The 21,026-nt window shown below is 34.6% G+C and overlaps 2 protein-coding genes across 5 annotated transcripts; both read left to right on the plus strand.

The window, feature by feature from the left end:
• The first annotated feature begins 694 nt into the window (after nucleotides 1–694).
• On the plus strand, nucleotides 695–11,045 carry LOC408544 (lysyl oxidase homolog 4). 3 transcript variants are annotated; one of them, XM_006560641.3, is made up of 8 exons: nucleotides 695–1,178; nucleotides 2,314–2,514; nucleotides 4,993–5,280; nucleotides 5,589–5,795; nucleotides 7,496–7,793; nucleotides 9,751–9,879; nucleotides 10,193–10,316; nucleotides 10,542–11,045. In XM_006560641.3, the coding sequence occupies exons 1-8, from the start codon at nucleotides 968–970 to the stop codon at nucleotides 10,662–10,664; spliced, it is 1,581 nt and encodes a 526-aa protein (XP_006560704.2). In that variant the 5' UTR covers nucleotides 695–967; the 3' UTR covers nucleotides 10,665–11,045. The 3 variants fall into 3 exon arrangements, with proteins under 3 accessions (XP_006560704.2, XP_392090.4, XP_016772223.2); XM_392090.6 differs by having other exon boundaries at nucleotides 2,314–2,460; XM_016916734.2 differs by lacking the exon at nucleotides 2,314–2,514.
• Nucleotides 11,046–12,704: 1,659 nt separating this feature from the next.
• LOC726228 (protein bride of sevenless) lies at nucleotides 12,705–21,026 on the plus strand. Of its 2 annotated transcripts, XM_026445520.1 has the most exons (9): nucleotides 12,706–13,103; nucleotides 13,250–14,802; nucleotides 14,992–15,120; nucleotides 15,227–15,724; nucleotides 15,793–16,302; nucleotides 17,884–18,372; nucleotides 19,625–19,965; nucleotides 20,257–20,481; nucleotides 20,667–21,026. In XM_026445520.1, the coding sequence occupies exons 2-9, from the start codon at nucleotides 14,643–14,645 to the stop codon at nucleotides 20,886–20,888; spliced, it is 2,574 nt and encodes an 857-aa protein (XP_026301305.1). In that variant the 5' UTR covers nucleotides 12,706–13,103; nucleotides 13,250–14,642; the 3' UTR covers nucleotides 20,889–21,026. The 2 variants fall into 2 exon arrangements, with proteins under 2 accessions (XP_026301306.1, XP_026301305.1); XM_026445521.1 differs by having other exon boundaries at nucleotides 12,705–14,802; nucleotides 20,257–20,451.

Here is a 21,026-nt window from a genome sequence, read left to right on the forward strand (position 1 = left end):
GCTTCTCATCCCTCGATAACCTGCCATGGAATTAAACGAAAAATAACGATTCTCGACAACAAAGATTCTTTCGAAAATTTCGAATATTCAAAATTATTTGTATATTTTTTTTTTAAGAGAGAATTTAAAAGGATTTTAAAACGTGGCTCGAGTTAATTGCTCAAATTGAATAGAAATTGTAAAGTTGGGAGGAAACTTTTTCCATTTTCTTAACACCAGCAGTCGGATTTAACACGATTATCGGATGAATTCTAATTTTGTTCGTTGTTGAAACACCTTTTGCGGAAATTTATTCAGTGCAATTTAACTCGTAACTTATTTCAACGAGGAAATAACTGTTCCCTCCGTTGTTTAAAAATTTAATTCGAAACTTTCGAGATCCAAAAAGGATTAATATATATCCATATCGTCGAGGAGATCGTCGAAAATCGAAACAACGAGCAGCCTCCTTCGATCGAGGGTGATCTGTCGATCGAAATCTGGTAATCCCATCGCATGGGTTGGGCAGCGCTCGAGTTATCGGATTATCGCTCGACCACGGATTTTACGAAGCGAAAAAAGAAAGAGAGAGAGAGAGAGAGAGAGATAAGGAGGGTGGAAAAAGCGATCCGCCATGTGCGGCGACCGCGTAACATTCGAGAACGCGTGTGCTCGTCTTACAACTGGAGCAAATATATTACATCGCGTGATCAGAGGCACGCATCAGTAGCCTGCGGTACGGTAAACGAAATACACGTGCGGTTCGATTTTAATCATCGACTTCGTTTCTCTCTGGTCTCGTTTCTCGCTCGAGGGGGGGAAAAAGGAAAAAGACTGTCCTTGTTTCTTTCTTGAAAAATTTGAAAGTATGCGCGAAGATTTTTAGAGAAGAAGGGAAAAGTGAGAAAGAGAGAGAGAGAGAGAGGAAATGAAGGATTGGTCGGTTTGAATGAAGTTGGTTTAGTCGGTCAATCTCTCAGGGAACGAGATGGATTGGAGGATTTTAATAATTGGATTTTCGATTATTTTGGCGATCATGGTGGATGTTCGCACAACGGCGAATAGTAACGACACTTGGGACGAGAAGATTCGCGAGAAAAAGGCTAGGTTGGTGAAGAAGTTGAAGAAGGATTTGCGCAAGTTGAAGAAACAGGAAGGTGCCGTGAAGTTGGTGGGCGGCGAGAATGGAGGGCACGAAGGTAACGATTCTTCTTCTTCACAAGTTTCGAAATCGAAACATTTTTTTTTTTTCCTCTTCCAACAAGTATTCGAAGGATTTTAAAATTAATCTTCTCGAAAAACAATTTTTTAGCAAGTTTAAAGAGTTTCCGAAAAATCGGTATAAATTTATTTTCCGCGAAAACTTGAATCTGTTCGTGAGAAAGAAAATTCGGGAATAAAAATTTCAAATTTCGCGCCCCGCTAAGCGATCGGCCAATGGGATCGCGCGATTGAAATAAAATCGGCCCCCCTCCACATGGAGGATTGAACGTTGAACGTTAATAGACGTCTTGCATGAAAACTGCGCGATTTTATCAGTTGTATTTCTTGCATAAGTAGTGCAACGGCGATTAAAAAGGGGTCAACTCGAGGATGATTTATGTCGACGACGGCTGTGTGTCATGGTGAGTGAAACGTCACGTAGGCACCGCGAGACGCGAGAGATGGGACGGCCAACGTCAAATTGGGCCATAAAACAGGATGGAACCCGTCCCAGGGACGCTCGCATGTCAATTTTTATTACCCTCCTCCGTTCGATATTACATTCCGACCTAACATCCCCCATTCTGTTTCGTCCATTTTCCCCTCCCCCTCCTCTCTCTCTCTCTCTCTATTCGCAGAAAACGGAAAACGGTTAATCTCTCCGCCGATTCTTCGTCCTCCTTCCGAACTGATGAACCCATTTTTCTCTTCGAGACTTTGATTCCTTCCCTTTTTTTTTTTTTTTTATTAGTCGGTTTCTTCTGTATTATTACATTAAAGGAAGGTATTTTAGGTAATTTATCTTTATTGAAAATTTTTATATTTTATTAATTTTGGCAGGAATAAATGCATGGAATTAGAAAGTCTGGAGGAAGGAGGGAAGGTAAAAATCGTATGGCATCTCTCTCTCTAAAAAGGAATAACTTTTTTAGAGAGAGATCGTAAAAGAATTTCAAAGAGAAGGAAAAATAACGGTACAAATCTAAATATAGGTAATTGACACTGGAGGAAAGATCAACCGTTTAAATGGCCAATTATCACGGCAACCCCATAAATACCGCCATTAGCAAGACACGCGGTTGGAGCCGGAAAATCGGCTTGTGCAAACTCATAATTCGATTGGTTACGCAGGAAACGTGGAAATACTTCACGACGGGAAATGGGGCAGCGTGTGCGACGACGAATGGGATTACTTGGAGGCCAATGTGGTTTGCAGGCAATTAGGCTTCGACGGTGCAATTAAACCGACGGCGAACGGCCACTTTGGCCAGGCCAGAAGTGAGATATTCCCTATTCGTTTCAACCGATATTTCTCGAAGGAGATAAAGAAACGTGAGAATATTAAACGTTGTTGCGTATGAAATGATTGCAATTCCCAAATGATTGCTATTTATCGTTTTTAAAACTTGATTATTGTGAATGGAATTATCTAAGATTTTATTTCCCTAGATTCTTTCTTTTAAATTTTCTAAATTTTTAATCGAATCCAATTTCGTTATATTAAGTCTGATTGTACATTTTTGGAATTCCCTAGATTCTATAGATCTCCCTAGATTTTTTAAATTTTTAAATATTGTTAAATTGTATGACACAAAATGATTATTTAATTATTATTGTGGACAAAATATTCTAGATTTTATAGATTTTTTAAATTGATGATAGAGTTTTTAAACGAATTTTAATCGTTATTGCAACTCGAGCTTATCGTACATTTCTAGAGTACCCTAGATTTTTTAGATTTTAAAATTTTTTAAATATTATTAAGTTGTATGATACGAAATGATTATTTAATTATTATTGTGGATGGGATATCCTAGATTTTATAGATTTTTTAAATTGATAATAGAGTTTTTAAACGAATTGTAATCGTTATTGCAACTCGTACATTTCTAGAGTACCCTAGATTTTTTAGATTTTTAAAATTTTTAAATATTATTAAGTTGTATGACACGAAATGATTATTTAATTATTATTGTGAATAGGATATCCTAGATTTTATAAATTCTTTTAGTTTTTAATTTGTAACACAAACTATTATCGTACATTTTTGGAATACCCTAGATTTTATGACTTTAAATTTGTTAATTTTCGAATAGATTCGAAGAGCTTTCTCATGTGTAACTTAAATTTATAGATTTTTAGAATATTGTAGATAACTATGGATATCTAGAATGCCTTAGATTTTTATCTTAAATTTTTCTAAATTTGCTTTGTAATTTGGATTATTATTATTATAGATTTTATAGATATTTTCTAACTTCTCTCTCAAATATATAGTTTATTGTATGTACAATCATTTATCACGTATTTTATCTCTGAAACGACTTTTTCTTTGGCAATCTTTTTTTTCGCTATTAAATCGAAGTAAAAACATTATTATTCTTTGGAACTTAAAAAGCTTTCAACTTGGAAGGGAATTGGAAATTGCAAAGCTAAAAATTTAATTTAAAAAAAAAGAAAGGAATAAGTAATTTGAAAATTTAAAAGTTGAAACTTTATAAATTTTTCAATTTATAAAAAAAATTGTTTAAACGATCCTTCCCCTTATATATTTTAACAAATATATAAATATTCAATCAACAATTAATAATAAAAATATGAAATATGAAGACTTTTCTCGAATAATAATTAAAATTTCATTTAAAAAAGAAAATATCATTCCCAATTAAATTACACAAATGGAAATATTATTAAAAAAACTCAATCATTCCATCTGCAACAATCTGATAAATAAAATAGAAAGGATTATTTCGAAGCTTGTGGGGAAAAAGTGGGAAAAAGCGTCAATTAAATACAAATCGTTCATCCATCTGTCCTCTGTCTTTCCACGAAGGAAAAAAAAAAAAAGAAAAATTCTTTGCATCCTAGCAAATTTATCATCTCGTAATTCCATTCCTTTAATTTTGCCCGATCAATTAACGATCAATTAAAAAATTTATCTCTCTCGATTCTCATATTTTCTCTCAGAATCCAACGTGTTATTATTATGAAACATTGCGCATCGAAATAATCCAATAAGTTAATCTAGTGTAAATGCGAGGGAGCACGTACGTATCCAACCGTAGATAAGAAGCATCTTTCACCTGTTCCTTTTAATCGAGGTCGAAACTGCCCTGCCTTAGTGGTCACGTGAAAACCATTCCACCCTATTGATTGGGGTGTTGAAAGGGCTTTTTCCCACTTTCGCCCGTCCAAAGAAATATCGATCGACAACAAACGATATTTTAAACATTGTATTAATAATTAAAATTTTATTCTAAAATTTATTACGATATAACATAACCTTTTACCTATTATTTTCTCGTCGTCGAAAAAACCAGCACACCGATTTAAATATTCCTCCTCTTGCAATCTCCTCCCATTATATCGTATAATTTAAGATTACAATATCAATCTCCCTCTCCCCTCTTAAAAACTCCTCTCCCAATTTCCAACTCCCCTGACGAGTAAATTTATAAATTCAAAAACTATAATACAATTTATTTAAAATAATTATTTATTATTTAAATTAATTTTAATTTTTTACAACCTATTTATTCATATAATTTTATTTATAATTATATTTATCAGTATAAAAATTTAACATAAATTAATTTATAATTATTTTTTAAAATATATTATTTATTTCATAGAAATATAAACGTATATTTGTATTTTTTCTTTTTATTTATATTTATTTTTATTTAATCTAAAATATTTATATATAATTATAATATATTATAATTAGAAAAAAAAATTATTGAACTTATAAAGTTGAAAAATTGTCAAGAGAGAGGGTAGGCCAGGGTTTCTCAAAGGGTTTAATTGCAGGAAGATATTGGATGGACAACGTGTACTGCGACGGGAGCGAGGACGAGCTCTCCAAGTGCAGGTTCGACGGATGGGGCGCTTCCGACTGCGAGGGCGGCGAGGCGGCCGGTGTAATTTGCGACCAACAACAACAGGAAGCGGAGGACGGGGTCAGGGAGCGGTCGAAGGCTGGGAGGAAGCCGGAGAAACGGAGGATCAAGGATATACATCAGCAGGGAGTGGCGATAAGGCTGGCGGGGGGACGTGTCCACAGCGAAGGGAGAGTGGAGGTTAAGCTCGGCCATTCAGGTACGATGATATTCGAGATTTTTTTTTTAAGAAACTCCTGGATCTTGGAGAATTAACTCGTTTCGTGTTTGGACAAGTTTTGAGCTAGATTGATGTAATTAATAATATTGACTGGGATATCCATCTTTGATTCAAAGAAAATTCTATAAATAACAGAATATGTAAATTCTTTGGAAAGAGATAAGAAGAATATTTTCTAATCTCGTTCTCGCACGATTCAAAGTTCGAGAAGAGAGAGAAGGAGGGGAAAAAAAAATTTTAGAGGGAAGAAGGAGGAAGAGAGGAAGAAAAGGATAATTTTATTTAAGATTGGGGTGTCATCTGCGGCGATGGTTGGTCCCTGTTCGAGGCCGCGGTTGTTTGCCGGCAATTGGGCCTTGGTTACGCCTCCGACGCCGTCCAGACCAACTTTTTCGGCGGGGAGAAGACGCCCATGGCCATCAGCGGCGTACAGTGTCGCGGGAACGAAAGCAGTCTGACCGATTGTCTGCACGACAAGCTCCTCGATTGTCCAGGTAAGAGAGAGAGAGAGAGAGAACGGTCTTGGAACGAACCGACACGCTTGTTCTACTAATGAGAAATGCGGTCGGGTGGAGGATGCGTCGGATTCTTGGTTTCGATGAAAAGGAAGAGGAATGTCGATTGACTAACGAGCCACAGCTTTGTTATATATATATGTATATATCGTTGAGATTTTTGTCTTCTTTTTTGGATCGAATAATGGAAAGAATTTGTTTGCTAGGGAATTTTTTGTTCAATTCTAATCATGAAACGTATTTAATTATAAGAATATAAATTTTGTTTGTTAGGGAATTTTTTTCAATTCTAAATCGTGAAACATATTTAATTACAGGAATATAAATTTTGTTTGCTAGTGAATTTTTTTTAATTCTAAATCGTGAAATATATTTAATTACAGGAATATAAATTTTGTTTGCTAGGGAATTTTTTTCAATTTTAAATCATAAAACATATTTAATTATAAGAATGTAATTAATTTTTTTATTTATATATCAATTTTATTCTTTAAATAATATAAATTTTGTTTGTTAGGGAATTTTTTGTTCAATTCTAATCGTGAAACATATTTAATTACTGGAATATAAATATATAAATTTTGTTTCTAAATCGTGAAAGATATTTAATTATAGGAATATAAATTTTGTTTATTAGGGAATTTTTTTCAATTCTAAATCGTGAAAGATATTTAATTATAGGAATATAAATTTTGTTTGCTAGGGAATTTTTTTCAAATCGTGAAACATATTTAATTATAAGAATGTAATTAATTCTCCTATTTATATATCAATTTTATTCTTTAAATAATATAAATTTTGTTTGTTAGGGAATTTTTTGTTCAATTCTAATCGTGAAACATATTTAATTACTGGAATATAAATATATAAATTTTGTTTCTAAATCGTGAAAGATATTTAATTATAGGAATATAAATTTTGTTTATTAGGGAATTTTTTTCAATTCTAAATCGTGAAAGATATTTAATTATAGGAATATAAATTTTGTTTGCTAGGGAATTTTTTTCAAATCGTGAAACATATTTAATTATAAGAATGTAATTAATTCTCCTATTTATATATCAATTTTATTCTTTAAATAATATAAATTTTGTTTGTTAGGGAATTTTTTGTTCAATTCTAATCGTGAAACATATTTAATTACTGGAATATAAATATATAAATTTTGTTTCTAAATCGTGAAAGATATTTAATTATAGGAATATAAATTCTGTTTGCTTGGGAATTTTTTTCAATTCTAAATCGTGAAAGATATTTAATTATAGGAATATAAATTTTGTTTGCTAGAGAATTTTTTTCAATTCTAAATCGTGAAACATATTTAATTATAAGAATGTAATTAATTCTTCTATTTATACATCAATTTTATTCTTTAAATAATATAAATTTTGTTTGCTAGAGAATTTTTTCAATTCTCTCTTCTGATATTTAATTAGAAGAATATAATTAACTCTTCTATTTACACATCAATTTTATTCTTTTCTTTTTTTTGGATGAATCAATATAAAAAATTAAAAAAAAAAATATTCAATCAAAGATTTATTTTTGAGAATGATTTTAGAATTATATTCCTACTTGATATAAATTTTATATCAATGTATGCATATGATTAAAAAGGAAAGGATAAGAATATAAAAAAAATTCAAAATTCATTCCAAGTGAAAATCCTCACGATTTAGGCCCTGTGGAAAACGTGGGCAGCGTAGTTTGTCTTCGAGACATGCCTGACCTAGTGTTCGACCACATAGAACTTATGCGAACGGCCCATCTCGAGGACAGGCAGTTGTATTGGTTACAATGCGCCATGGAGGAGAACTGCGTCGCCTCGCAGGCATATAAAATTCAAAAAGAGTCGGAAAATTGGCACTTGGAGACGAGGAGGCTCCTACGATTCACAGCGAGGATCTTGAACGCAGGAACCGCAGACTTCCGGCCGTCGGTGCCAAAACACCTTTGGGAATGGCACATGTGCCATATGTGAGTGATCAATGAAACCAAACTTGTTATTATTTTTCCTTTTTTCTTTTTTTTAAAAAGAGTTAAAGTGATCGATGAAACCAAACTTGTTATTATTTTTCTTTTTTCTTTTCTTTTTTTTAAAAAGAGTTAAAGTGATCAATGAAACGAAAGTTGTTATTATTTTTCTTTTTTTAAAACGAGTTAAAGTTGCGATCAACGAATTGTTTAGAGAAAGGATGACAGTTTTTCTTAATGCAAATTTTTTTTTCTCCTCTTGTTAAATTTCAGACATTCCAAATTTGAAATTTTCGAAATTATTTTTTTACCGTTATTCGAATGGTTCGATGGATAGATGAAAGGAAATTATTCAATTTTGTAAAATAAAGTTTTAAACTTCCTAATTGGAATTTGAAAATTATAAAGTTTTAAAAATTTGATATCGTTTCGTTAAATTATTACAAACAATTTTGTAATATTATCAAATGGGAAGGTCCAACTGTCTAAGCAAGAAAAATCTTTGATATTTCTTTCTTGAACTGGTCTCTTTCTTATCGTGATTTTCAATCTTTTCAACTTTGTTCCCTTCAAAATGAAAATGATTCGACATCAATTGCGTACAAGCTTTTCCTCTCTTGACTCTATTCCTTGTTAAATTTATCTTATACCGCTATGTTTAAATTATACGTATATAAAAGATTCGAAATATTTAATTTAATAATTTTCTTTTTTTTAACAATTTTACGAAAGGCTATTAAAACTGATTTAAAGTTAATATTCAGAAAAAACGTTGGGGGAAAAAAACGTTCGAGCCAATTTACCTCCAATAAATTTCTCTTTATTTCCATCGAAATCGATTCCAAGCACACGAATAATATATTGAGAAGCTCGATAAAAACTTATGATTCATCCTGGATTAATGAAAAAGTCTCGAAAAAAGAAACGAGATTTTCCAATCGAGTGAAATCAATATTCCAAATATCAAATTAAATAGTCACTTTATAAATTATTACTTTCAAATTCATTAAAAAAAATCATCGAAATCCATCATCAATTATTTTCAATACCTATAAATATTCTCAATCAGCTCAATAAAATCTTGGATTATCAAAAAATTCTTTTTTTATCAATCGTTTCGTTAACTTAATTTAACAAATATTTGGATTCGTGTAAAAAAAAAATTTTTTCCATCAACTATAACTAAATTTTTCTTCAAATCGATCGAAATTTGCGCTTCGCTTCACGAAATAAGACCTTGTGACAATTTCTCCAGCTAAAATAGATCCTTGTAATACGTTATGAGCCATCTTCTGGATCAACGAATCTACGAGACTCGTGCCTTTAACACCCACGCAAAAGTTCTCTCAGTCGGCCAAAATCGATTCGAATTCAGATGCGAACCTTTGCAAAAATTCCTTCGACCAAATTAGAATCGATTTAACATCTATTAGAAAAATAAGAAAGAGATTTATATGACGAATATTTATGCGCTTTCTTACTATATCATATTTTTAATTATAATTCATATCTTTACATAATTTCTTGCAGATGCAATTAAAATCTATTAACACCCTCTCGAATATTCCATCATCGAGCATTCAGTCGGTTAAATAATAATAATATTAACAAACTCTTCGACAAATTAATACACTCAAATGGAGAATCGAAATATAAAAAAACTTTCTTAAAATTCCTTCTCCAATCAAAATTCATAATAGAAAGTTATTGAATTCGAAAAGAAAACGTCGTATTAAAAAACCATTAAAATTTCTTTGGTAAATTAAGATTATTTAAATTTTGCAAAACTATTCTCCAAAATAAATACAATTCTACTCCTTCTTCCAGAATTCTCAATTTTTATTATCCAAAATCGATACCCACCCCTTCTGATTCCCAACCATTTTATCGTCTTACACTCTCTCTCTCTCTCTCTCTCTCTCTTTTCCTCGATCATTAATTCCACGGTTGTTAACGACAGGCATTACCACTCGATGGAGGTGTTCGCCACGTTCGACGTGTTGGACCTGAACGGGACGAGGCTCGCGGAGGGGCACAAAGCGTCCTTCTGCCTGGAGGACAATCAATGCCTGCCGGGTGTGGAGGCGAGGTAAATGCAATTAGCGGACTCGTTAGGGGTGAAAGTGATCCGTGTTCCTACGCGTGTCTTGCGTGCAGATATCACAAATATTCCTCCAAACTTTCACGAACAATTTCAAACATCGTCTTATCTTACCTGAAACTAAAATTGGAAACTTATTGCAAATTATTATTATATCTCTATACACGTTTCTCTTGATCTTAGATTCTAAGAAAGATTATGTACATATGTACATTTTCTGCAAAAGTCGTGATCTTTGTAAAAGATCATCCTCGATCGATTGTAATCGGGCAGCCAATTAAACCGGCGTGCATGATTTCAGATACAAATGCGCCAATTACGGTGACCAAGGGATTTCCGTGAATTGCAGCGACATATACAGGCACAACATCGATTGCCAGTGGGTGGACATATCGGAGCTTCGCCCTGGGGAATACATTTTCAAGGTAGAGTGTTACTCCCTTTCTTCTTCTTTTTTTCGAGCAACCTTTGTTTTTGATCGACGGCCAAGAAAGAGACAAGAGGGAGATCCATTAAGAAGGATTCCTTATATTTCTTCTTCCAAACTTGTAAATAATTATTCTCCATTATTCTCTTCCCTCTGTCTCCGTCTCCGTCTCTCGGAGACATCGATTTCGAAGGAGAGATTGATCGAGATCGATATTTTTCAGGTCGGGGTGAATCCTGAGCTGAAAGTGGGCGAGATGTCGTTCGACAATAACGCGGCAATTTGCCGCCTCCTCTACACCGAATCGTTCGCCACTGTGCACAGTTGCGTCATGGGTCGTCCTTGACATCCTCCCTCCCTCCTCCTCTCCCTCCTCCTCCGTCGTTACGTCAAGTCATCGTGTGTAAGAAAGAGAGTGACACGCTCTCGATACAACAATTTCGATTCCATCGATTCGAAATATAAATTTGTGAGAATTGTGACGATTTAAAAGGAAGAAAAAAAGAATATTTTAACATTCTAACAAACTGTAATTCATGTTCATACGTTTTTGTTAAAAATCAATCGATCTGGTGATAATTCAAATAAAGATGTACAGTGCAATTCTTGATTGCAAGGATCCTTGTTATCCTCGAATATCAAGTGGAATCTTATTCGAGGCATTTGAGAGATAGAGAAAGAGAGAGAGAGAGAGAGAGAGAGAGAGAGAGAGAGAGAGAGAGAGAGAGAGAGAGAGAAGAAGAAGAATTTCGTGAAGGAAGCTGCAAACCAGGACCAACTTTGAATCTTGAAAGGAGAAACGTTGAAATGAAATACTCGAGGAATAAGATGGCTTGCTGTATGGGATGTGTGCATCGTTTAATATAAAATTGGAACGAGTTTATTTCCGGGCGAAACTTCATTATCATTGTACACAAATCGACGCCTAGATCGCGCAACCAGTCGAGCAAGATTGAAAAGCATTGCGAACTCGTCGTTTGCCGAGTCGAGTGAAAATTTTTTAATTTTCTGAATGGATTCTCTCGTCTAAAATTTAAATTTTAAATTATTGTACACTGATACATTAATTGAGGGGGATAATTCCAGGATGGATAATAGCCGGAGGGCGATATCGGAATTTTTATTACACTGTCAGAGAGGATCGACTGTGATTATTGTTTTCTTTCTTTTTTTTTCTTTTTTTCCTCGAAGGAATAAGTAAGGAAGATTTTTTTTTTTTTAAAGGGAAGACGAAGGAAGGTGCTTCTTTCTTTTCAGATCAAAAATTCCGTTTGATAACAGTTTTTCGTGTCGTCGCTCGGAGGATCGGATTTGGAGTAGAAAAATGGCGTTGGAGGAAACAAGGGGTTGTACAGCCTTTAAAACTAGGTCGTAGTTCTTTTTTTAAACGAGCAACCTTGTCTCTCTCGTCACCTTCGATTGCTCATAATTTGATAATTTCGTTTTGCTTCTTTCGTGAAACAGGGATCTTGATTGTCGATCGAGCCACTTTCCTTCTTCCTTTCTTCATTTTTTAAATTCCAAAAGAGAGAATTTCCATTTTTCCTTTTCATTTTCTCAAATTGTTGTAAACAGGCAAATAAAAAAATTTTTATCGTACGAATTTTTTCTTTTTTCCCCCTCCCAATATCAATTTTCCAAAAATAAAAAAATACATACTTTTCAAAAAGTATTAATTACAATATCCATAATTTGTAAAACTGACTTTTATCAAAATTTCGAATAATTAATAAAATTTCTATTACTCATTTATAGAAAATTCAAATGAAACAAAATATTGTATATTATACAAACAAATTAGTCTTTTCACAGAAAAATTTCTCAAATCTCCAAAAACTCAGTCGATAACATCCCAAACAAAATTTCGATAAATAAATCTTGTTGAAATCGAATTAATAATTAGGAGTATATTATACAAACAAACTAGTCTTTTTACAGAAAGATTTCTCAAATCTGCAAAAACTCAGTCGATAATATCCCAAACAAAATTTCGATAAATAAATCTTGTTGAAATCGAATTTAATAATTAGGAGTATATTATACAAACAAACCTCTTCTCATAAGAAAGATTTCTCAAATCTGCAAAAACTCAGTCGATAATATCCCAAACAAAATATTTCGATAAATAAATCTTGTTGAAATCGAATTAATAATTAGGAGGAGGATAACCTAGTTCCTGGCCTCGCTGTTTCGAGGAATCATCGAGGGAAGGGAAGGAGGGGGGAAGAAAAAGAGGCCCTACTCCCTTCGCCACTGTCAAGAAACGAGAGGCCTCGGCTGTCAATTAGGCCATACGCGCTGCACGCTTAAATGGCTGCAGACCTCAACGTGACTGAACGTGTAATACGTTTAGATGGGGAGAGGGGGGAGAGAGGGCCCGCGGTATGGCTTCCGTGGTGGCCGCTGGTCGTGTGCAGTGCGCGCCAGCTGCTCCCCAAAGCGCACCACCGGTCACACTTTTGCACGCAGCCGAAAAATAACCAGGCCCAGTCAGTCGTAGTTCGGCCGAGAACTTTGCCTCACCACGATGGAGTGATAGTAATGTATACAAGGGAGGAGAAGGGAAAGAATGAGAGAAACGTGATCTTGATTCTTCTCGTGATGCTGGATGAAGAATTGGAGAGGGAGTGGTTTGGTCTTTGGAGTGGTTTTTATCGATACAATTGATAGTAGATATATGTATATATATAAAATTGGTGGAAATGATTTATTTGGATCGATGATGGAGGATCCTGGTATTTTGGATATTTTGGTAAAAGAAGATTTTATTAAGTTGCATATTTGGGTGAGTTTATTTTTAGATGGGAATTAATTAATGTAGTTATAATATATATCTGGAAGGAACTCGTTAAAGGTTTTGAATAATATCTTGTTTGATATTTAGTTTCTGTAAAGTAATAATAGCAGTGTTCTTATTATGAATCGTAACAGGGTACATAAGCAGGTGGAGTAAATTTTTAACGAGAAAGTTGATCGATAGCGAGTCGTTTGCGAGAAGGAAACTAAACTAACCTATTTGTATCAATCCAGTACGAATCAAATTTGTCGATTTGTTGAAGAGATATTTTATATTAATTTTTTCGAAATCGATTCTTTTCGAGTAAAACGTTTCTATACGATGAAAAAAATTAATAATTGAATAAGTTTGAAAAATGTTGAGTTAAGGTTAAGGCAACGTGTTAAAGATTAGCAGTGTTGTGACAGAGATCAATCTTCTTAAACATGGAAAAATAAGGGATAAAGCTAGAATCAGACCAAAAATTGTATCATCTTGATTCATTATTCGAAATTTTTAATTTTTCTATGTCGAATAAGATAAAACAAAGAATGGAGAAAGATTGTATTAATTGGATATAAATTTCAAAGAAAAAAGAAAACTTACTAGTCAAATTTCAATGAAAAAAAAGAGAAGAAAAGAAATAAATTTATTTGATTGAATTCCAATGTTCCAAACAGCAAAGTACAAAAGTTTCGACAGAGAGAACTTAATCAAACTTGTATCGTCCTGCCTCCAGAGATCGATAAATCTTCCATCGTAAAACTCCAAACACCAAAAGATAAACAATTCATTCTCCCTCTAATAAAATCGAATCTCGAAAAAAAAAAAGAAAAGTAACAAAGCCTTTTTGGATGGTTCGATCGAAAAATCCACTCGTTCGAAAAGAAGGATTTGATCGAATCCAAACATCTCTCACGAAATCGGATTACAATTAAGAAAAAGAGATTATCAAACTTGAAAAGAGGAGGAACACTTACGACGAAATTCTACAACAAGAAACCTGGTCGATACCTGGTATTATCCAATTCTTCTAAATTCTAAACTTTTAAGAAAAAAATAAATAACATTTATCGAGAAACGTGACATCGACTCACTCGTCGTATCGAAAGATGAAGAAAAAGTATCGATCTAAATAAATTGATTATATATATATATGCAATATTGGAGCAATAAAATGGTGATAATCGCGAAACGACGTTCCACTATAAACGTTATTACAGTTCGATCCTTATCGCGTTGGATCGAATCGTCCTAATCCTTGCCGCCATTTTCCCTAGGATATTCCCTAGGATACTCTCAAAAGACTCCTCTTGAGGGAGGAGTCGAGGCGAAATCATGAATAACGGAAGAGGGAATAATCCGAGAGAATAGGAGAATAGATTGATCGAAATTTCGATTTCTGGCCGACAATGGCGTTTCGATCCTCGCTTCGAGCTAGGAGAACAACTTTCCCCAACTTTTGAACGAACGATTATCGATCAAACGCTTCTTCTGGTTTGGATTCGAAGGCGAGAAATTCGTATCGTTTCGAAGAAGGGAAGTGTAATGAAATTGTCTCGAGGAAGCATGGTGTCCCCCGAGTTTCTAGTGACTTTTCTTGCCGCGCTGCGCACCGTCCTAGGGACAGAAGACGATCTCGACGACCCGAGCACGTGCTCGAGAAGCAAAAGTTTGTTCGAGATCCCCGGTGACGCCGTTCTATCAGGTAAAACAGGATCCAATATTCCACGGACTGTGTAACGAGACTCGTTATTTTATTAGAAAAATTACTTGGAACGTAAATAAATTTTCTTCCTCGACAACGAACATCAAATATTTCAACCAATCCAATTTTTCTATATATAGGGAATATACATATAGGGAATAATTTTATACATATTATATACATTTTCAGTGTTCTTGAATATCAATCACGGGCCTTATTGCAACGTGACGAGCGACACCGGTTTGCAAGAAGTCGTCACCGCCTCATACGTGGTTCATTTGTTGAACAAACACGAGTTCATCCCTGGATTCTCCTTGGGTAAACTAATATATATATATATATATATATATATATATATATATATATATACACATACATACATATACATCTATCAGATTACAACTACTTGATCAATTTAATAAAGGTTTGAAGATCTTCGACACTTGTTTCGACGAGACGACCGTGTACAAACAAGCGTTGCAGACAACCGTGGACGCGGATTGCCGGGCGGACCGCTACGACATGGGAATATTATTACCGACCGAGTACGCGACGATAATGGAACCGTTGCGCAATTACAGCGTCTCGCCAATCGCCACGTACGAGGAGCAAAACTTGACGAGGCCGTTGATCAGCCTGATGGTGCATTACATGAGCACCAGGTTCGAGACCGTCGATCTGTTGTTGGCCAGCCACGACCCAGCGTTGAACATATTCCTGGACACGGCGAGGGAGGCGGGTATTTGCGTGAAAAATTACGGTGACAGTTTGGAGGTGTTCGGAGGGGGGGACGAGGCGGAGGCGGTGATCGCCGTGATCGGGCGCAGGAACGATATTAGACAGTGGATAGAGAGAGGGGAGAGGCTGGAGGAGTCGAGGAAAACTTGGATAGCGTTGCCTCTCGATGGATCGAGCGTGGACGGTGATATATATTTATTTACATTTTTGTATCGATTTTTCGAAAGAAATACTTGAAAAAAATTCTTTCAGATCTGATTCCCTCGGGCTCGTACGCGGTCAGGGCATCGCCCCTCGACCCGGACTTCCTCCAACACGTCTCGTCGCCGAGCACGTTCCTCGAGGCAGCTGCCAATCCCGTGACACGTTCCCCGCATTTGCTGGGCGTCGGTAAAGCGGTGCTCGAGCTCGCCCAATTGCTGCAAGACATTCGTAAGCGGAACTGTCCACGTGTCACGGCAGCGTTGTGCGCGATGCAACGGTTCAATCCTGGCTCGAGGCAGGAAATGAGGAACGCGGACGTGTACACCGCGCTACGAATAATCGCGAGATCGCACTCGATCAGGTATTTAGTGGCGATGAGGAGTCAACGGGGCGACGTGGTCGACATGGCCGCGTACAACGTGGAGCCGGCCAATATGAAGTTCAGAGTGGCGCCCGAGTCGAGGATGCCCAAGATGCCGAGGTTGTGCTTGAAGAAGTACGCGAGGAACTGCGACGGATGCGCCAATTTCAAGAAAAGATTCGGCCCTCGTGGCAAAGGTAACGTCCTCCTTCGCTTCCTTTCGTTTTCATGCTTGAGGATGTATTTTCTTCCTTCTTTTTTGAAGTTTTTTTAATTGGCCAAAGAAACTTAAAAAGAAAATGAAAATATTCCAATTTATAATATTGTAATTATATTAATTGGGATGCAATCTTGAAAAAATTTCAATTGTAGAGAATTCAAATATTTCAGAAATAAGGAAGAGATTCTTCTCTTCAATGAAAATTCCAATCAAAGTAATACATTGAAAGTATTTTAATCGGCCAAAGAAATTTAAAAAAAACAGAAATAATTCTAATTTTATCAGCTTCAAAATATATATAATCTTGAAAAAAATTCCAATTATACAAACAATTCAGATATTCCAGAAATAGTTAAAAAAGGAAAAACCTCTTCTCTTAAAGAGAATTTCAACAAAAATTCCAAAATAATACATTGGAAGTATCTTAATCAGCCAAAGAAACTTTTAAAGTAAAAAAAAAATGAAATGTTTAAGAAGGTTCTAGAAATAGTTGCAAAAGAAAGGGACTCTTCAACAAAAATTCTAATCAAAATAATACATTGGAAGTATCTTAATTAGCCAAAGAAACTTTTAAAGCAAAAAAAAAAATATGATATTTGAGAGGATTCTAGAAATAGTTGCAAAAAGACTCTTCTTTTCAACAAAAATTGGATATATATTGGAAGTATCTTAATTAGCCAAAGAAACTTTTAATGCAAAAAAAAAAAATGAAATATTTGAGAAGATTCTAGAAATAATTGAAAAAGAAAGGGATTCTTCAACAAAAATTCTAATCAAAATAATATATTAAAAGAAACTTTTAAATAATTTGAAAGCAAAAATGTGATGTTTAAAAAGATTTTAGAAATAGTTGCAAAAAGAAGAGATTCTTCTAATCTAATAACAAAAATTCTAATCAAAGAAACTTTTAATGTAAAAAAAAAAAATGGTATATGTGATTTTAGAAAAAATTAATTAAAAAAGAAAAGAACTTCTTTTAAAGAGAATTTCAACAAAAATTCAAATTCCATCAAAATAATACATTGGAACTATTTTAAGATTCTAGAAATGATTAAAAAAGAAAAAAAACTCTTCTTTTAAAGAATTCTCTTAAAGAGAATTCCAACAAAAATTCCAATCAAAATAACATATTGGAAGTATCTTAATCAACCAAAGAAACTTTTAAATAATTTTAAAGTAAAAAAAAAATGTGATGTTTAAGAAGATTCTAGAAATAGTTGCAAAAGGAAAGGATTCTTCTCTTCAAAATTCCAATCAAAATAATAAATTGAAAGTATCTTAATCGACCAAAGAAACTTTTAAATAACTTTAAAAAAAAAAAATGTGATATTTGAGAAGATTCCAGAAATAATTGCAAAAGAAAAGGATTCTTCTCTTCAACGAAAATTCCAAGCAAAATAATTAAAAAAAAAGAAACATGTAAAAGAAAAGATTCCAATATTAACAATAACCCTAATCACCAATCCTCAAAATTCATCTCCAAAAGAAAGCTCCAATTAATATCACCCCTTTCAAAATGGCGTCTCGAAGCTAACGCATCTCCCTCCCTCTGTCCCAGATACTCTCGACAGGGGTTTGTTGAAGGCTGGCAACTGGATACCGATCTTCCTGACGGTGGTCGTGTGCGGGACGTTCGCCTGCGGGGCGATCGCCGTCTTCATTATCTACCGTTTCATGGTCGAGGACGTGCTCGACGGGAACCCAATGTTGACGATCGTCCTGATACTCGCCAACGTGTTCACTCTCCAAACCGTGCTTCCCTTCTGCATCAACGACGACTATTTGGGGGGCGAACGATTGAACTCCAGAAAGATACTCGCAACCACCCTGGCCTTCGGACTGGACTTCTCCCTCATGCTGACCAGAGCCTTCTTCCTCGTCTTCTCCAAGGGCGGCGTATTCACCGCCCACATAAACGGCCACCTCCAAGGGCTGATGGTGTTCTTCATGTTCTTCGTCCAGGTCGCCATATCCGTCATGTTCTTCGCCCTCAACAACCACGACTCGGCCGTGATCATGAGAAGCCTCGTATTCATCGCTCTTCTGGGTAAAAAAAAAAATCACTAAAAGTTTCTAAAGATTCTCCCACTTCCAATATTACATTTTACATTTTCAAATATTATTATATCATTTTATTACAATATATATAATTAAATCGGCCGTGATCATGAGAAGCCTCGTATTCATCGCTCTTCTGGGTAAAAAAAAAAATCACTAAAAGTTTCTAAAGATTCTTCCACTTCGAATATTACATTTTACATTTTCAAATATTATTATATCATTTTATTACAATATATATAATTAAATCAGCCGTGATCATGAGAAGCCTCGTATTCATCGCTCTTCTGGGTAAAAAAAAAAATCACTAAAAGTTTCTAAAGATTCTTCCACTTCGAATATTACATTTTACATTTTCAAATATTATTATATCATTTTATTACAATATATATAATTAAATCAGCCGTGATCATGAGAAGCCTCGTATTCATCGCTCTTCTGGGTAAAAAAAAAATCACTAAAAGTTTCTAAAGATTCTTCCACTTCGAATATTACATTTTACATTTTCAAATATTATTATATCATTTTATTACAATATATATAATTAAATAATTAAATATATAATTAAATACATTTTCAAATATTACATTTTTGCTATTGCATTATATGTTTCTCTCCGAATAAAAAATTCGACAAGATAAGAAATCGTACAACCCTTTTCCAGGCTACGATATATTTCTACTGATTCTTCCACTTCGAATATTACATTTTACATTTTCAAATATTATTATATCATTTTATTACAATATATATAATTAAATATAATAAAATAATATATATAATAAAATAATTATATATAAATATATAAATAATTATATATACTTATATATAATTAAATAATTAAATATATAATTAAATACATTTTCAAATATTACATTTTTGCTATTGCATTATATGTTTCTCTCCGAATAAGAAATTCGATAAGATAAGAAATCGTACAACCCTTTTCCAGGCTACGATATATTTCTACTGATTCTTCCACTTCGAATATTACATTTTACATTTTCAAATATTATTATATCATTTTATTACAATATATATAATTAAATATAATAAAATAATATATATAATAAAATAATTATATATAAATATATAAATAATTATATATACTTATATATAATTAAATAATTAAATATATAATTAAATACATTTTCAAATATTACATTTTTGCTATTGCATTATATGTTTCTCTCCAAATAAAAAATTCGACAAGACAATAAGAAATTGTATAACTTTTCCAGGCTACGATATATTTCTACTGATCACCCTGTTCGTCGTGTGCTTCTTCATCTTCCAACTGCCGCGCAATTACAGGGAGGGCAAGTGTTTCTTCGGCACCTCCATCGGCCTGTTGATCGCCTGGGCCGTGTGGCTCACCTGCTTCATTCTCGTGGAGCCGGAGTACCGCGACACAGTGGTGTCCCTCGGCATCATATCCACCGCCTATCTCATCATTATAGGTATACTTATACCGAGGACGTATTACATGGTAACGCATCTGGCGAGGGGGAAGAAGTTCGGGCAGAGATTCGGCTCGACCGATCTCGCGCCCGACTCGAGGATCGACACGATCGGCAGGCAGGTGAGGGTCCTCCTTCCACTACCTTTGTACAGTCAACATACTGCAGCTATTTAAAATAATTCATTGAGCAGATCGACCTAAAATTATAATCAACAGGACATGTTTTTGATAAACAGGTGAATAATATATTTGCCGAGTTCCTTTAAATTATATAATACAAAATATTCTTATAAAATATAATGGAAAAGAAAGAAAGAAAGATTTTATTCGTTCGTGACGAATTCTCTAATAGCTTCGTTACTTTTAACAATTATCGTATATTTTTCCTCCTCACCGTTTCGTTTCTTTTAGACTCGCCCGTTTTACGATTACGTGCACTCTGGGAGCGCGAGCAATTTGCACGTGACACCCACCATGTATCCAAACTATTACGGAAGCTCGAGTCCAGGCCAAAAGTATCTAGGAGGAACGGGGAACAGAAGGATTCCAGGATACAACAATTACGGATACCATTCCGAGATGCGGGAAGTGAATAACTCTTACACGGTACCGCAAGTCTGCATCGAGGATGCGGACGTGAGATTTTCCTTTTAACCCTTCTTACGTGCAAAATTTTAATTTATCACAAACTGCGTGCACGTTTCTCAACGTGCTTGAGAATTAAATCGGTGATGAGATAAGATTCCCTTCTATTTCTTTTCTCTCTCTCTCTCTGGTTTTCATTCAAATATCGAGAATAAAGGGAATCACGCAATTTGCAGTCGACTTACGCGCGGCCGAAGAGCAAGGACCGGAAGAGGAGGGCCAAAGGGGAGAAGGATTGCATCGAGACGGACGTTTACGTGGAGGCTACGTGCCGTAGATCGAGCAACGAATCTGCGTACCCTGGCAGCAGATCGAACAGCCCCAGGCTGGCCCAGGTCGAGGCGACGATCCGCGAGGAGGAGGAGGAGGAGGAGACGAGCAGGATCACTCGATTTTGATCCTCATTGATTTTCTTTTTTTTAATCGTTTGGATTTATTGGAAATTGTATAAACGATTGTAGCCCATAGATATACTAAGTGAATCTAGTCGATGAATAGTGTGAAAGTTGTTTTCGATAGGTGAGTGAGTGAGTGAA

This window comes from Apis mellifera, linkage group LG15 (genome assembly GCF_003254395.2).
Source record: "Apis mellifera strain DH4 linkage group LG15, Amel_HAv3.1, whole genome shotgun sequence".
NCBI lineage: Eukaryota > Metazoa > Arthropoda > Insecta > Hymenoptera > Apidae > Apis > Apis mellifera.

What these genes read in the sequence shown, in the direction of transcription:
- LOC408544 (XM_006560641.3), top strand. Translation starts at nt 968, where the DNA reads ATGGATTGGAGGATTTTAATAATTGGATTTTCGATTATTTTGGCGATC. An exon ending in CAAGCTCCTCGATTGTCCAG is followed by an intron (nt 5,796 to 7,495) that starts GTAAGAGAGAGA and finishes CTCACGATTTAG; the next exon opens with GCCCTGTGGAAAACGTGGGC. An exon ending in GAATGGCACATGTGCCATAT is followed by an intron (nt 7,794 to 9,750) that starts GTGAGTGATCAA and finishes TGTTAACGACAG; the next exon opens with GCATTACCACTCGATGGAGG.
- LOC726228 (XM_026445520.1), top strand. Translation starts at nt 14,643, where the DNA reads ATGAAATTGTCTCGAGGAAGCATGGTGTCCCCCGAGTTTCTAGTGACT. An exon ending in CGGTGACGCCGTTCTATCAG is followed by an intron (nt 14,803 to 14,991) that starts GTAAAACAGGAT and finishes ATACATTTTCAG; the next exon opens with TGTTCTTGAATATCAATCAC. An exon ending in ATTCGGCCCTCGTGGCAAAG is followed by an intron (nt 16,303 to 17,883) that starts GTAACGTCCTCC and finishes CCTCTGTCCCAG; the next exon opens with ATACTCTCGACAGGGGTTTG.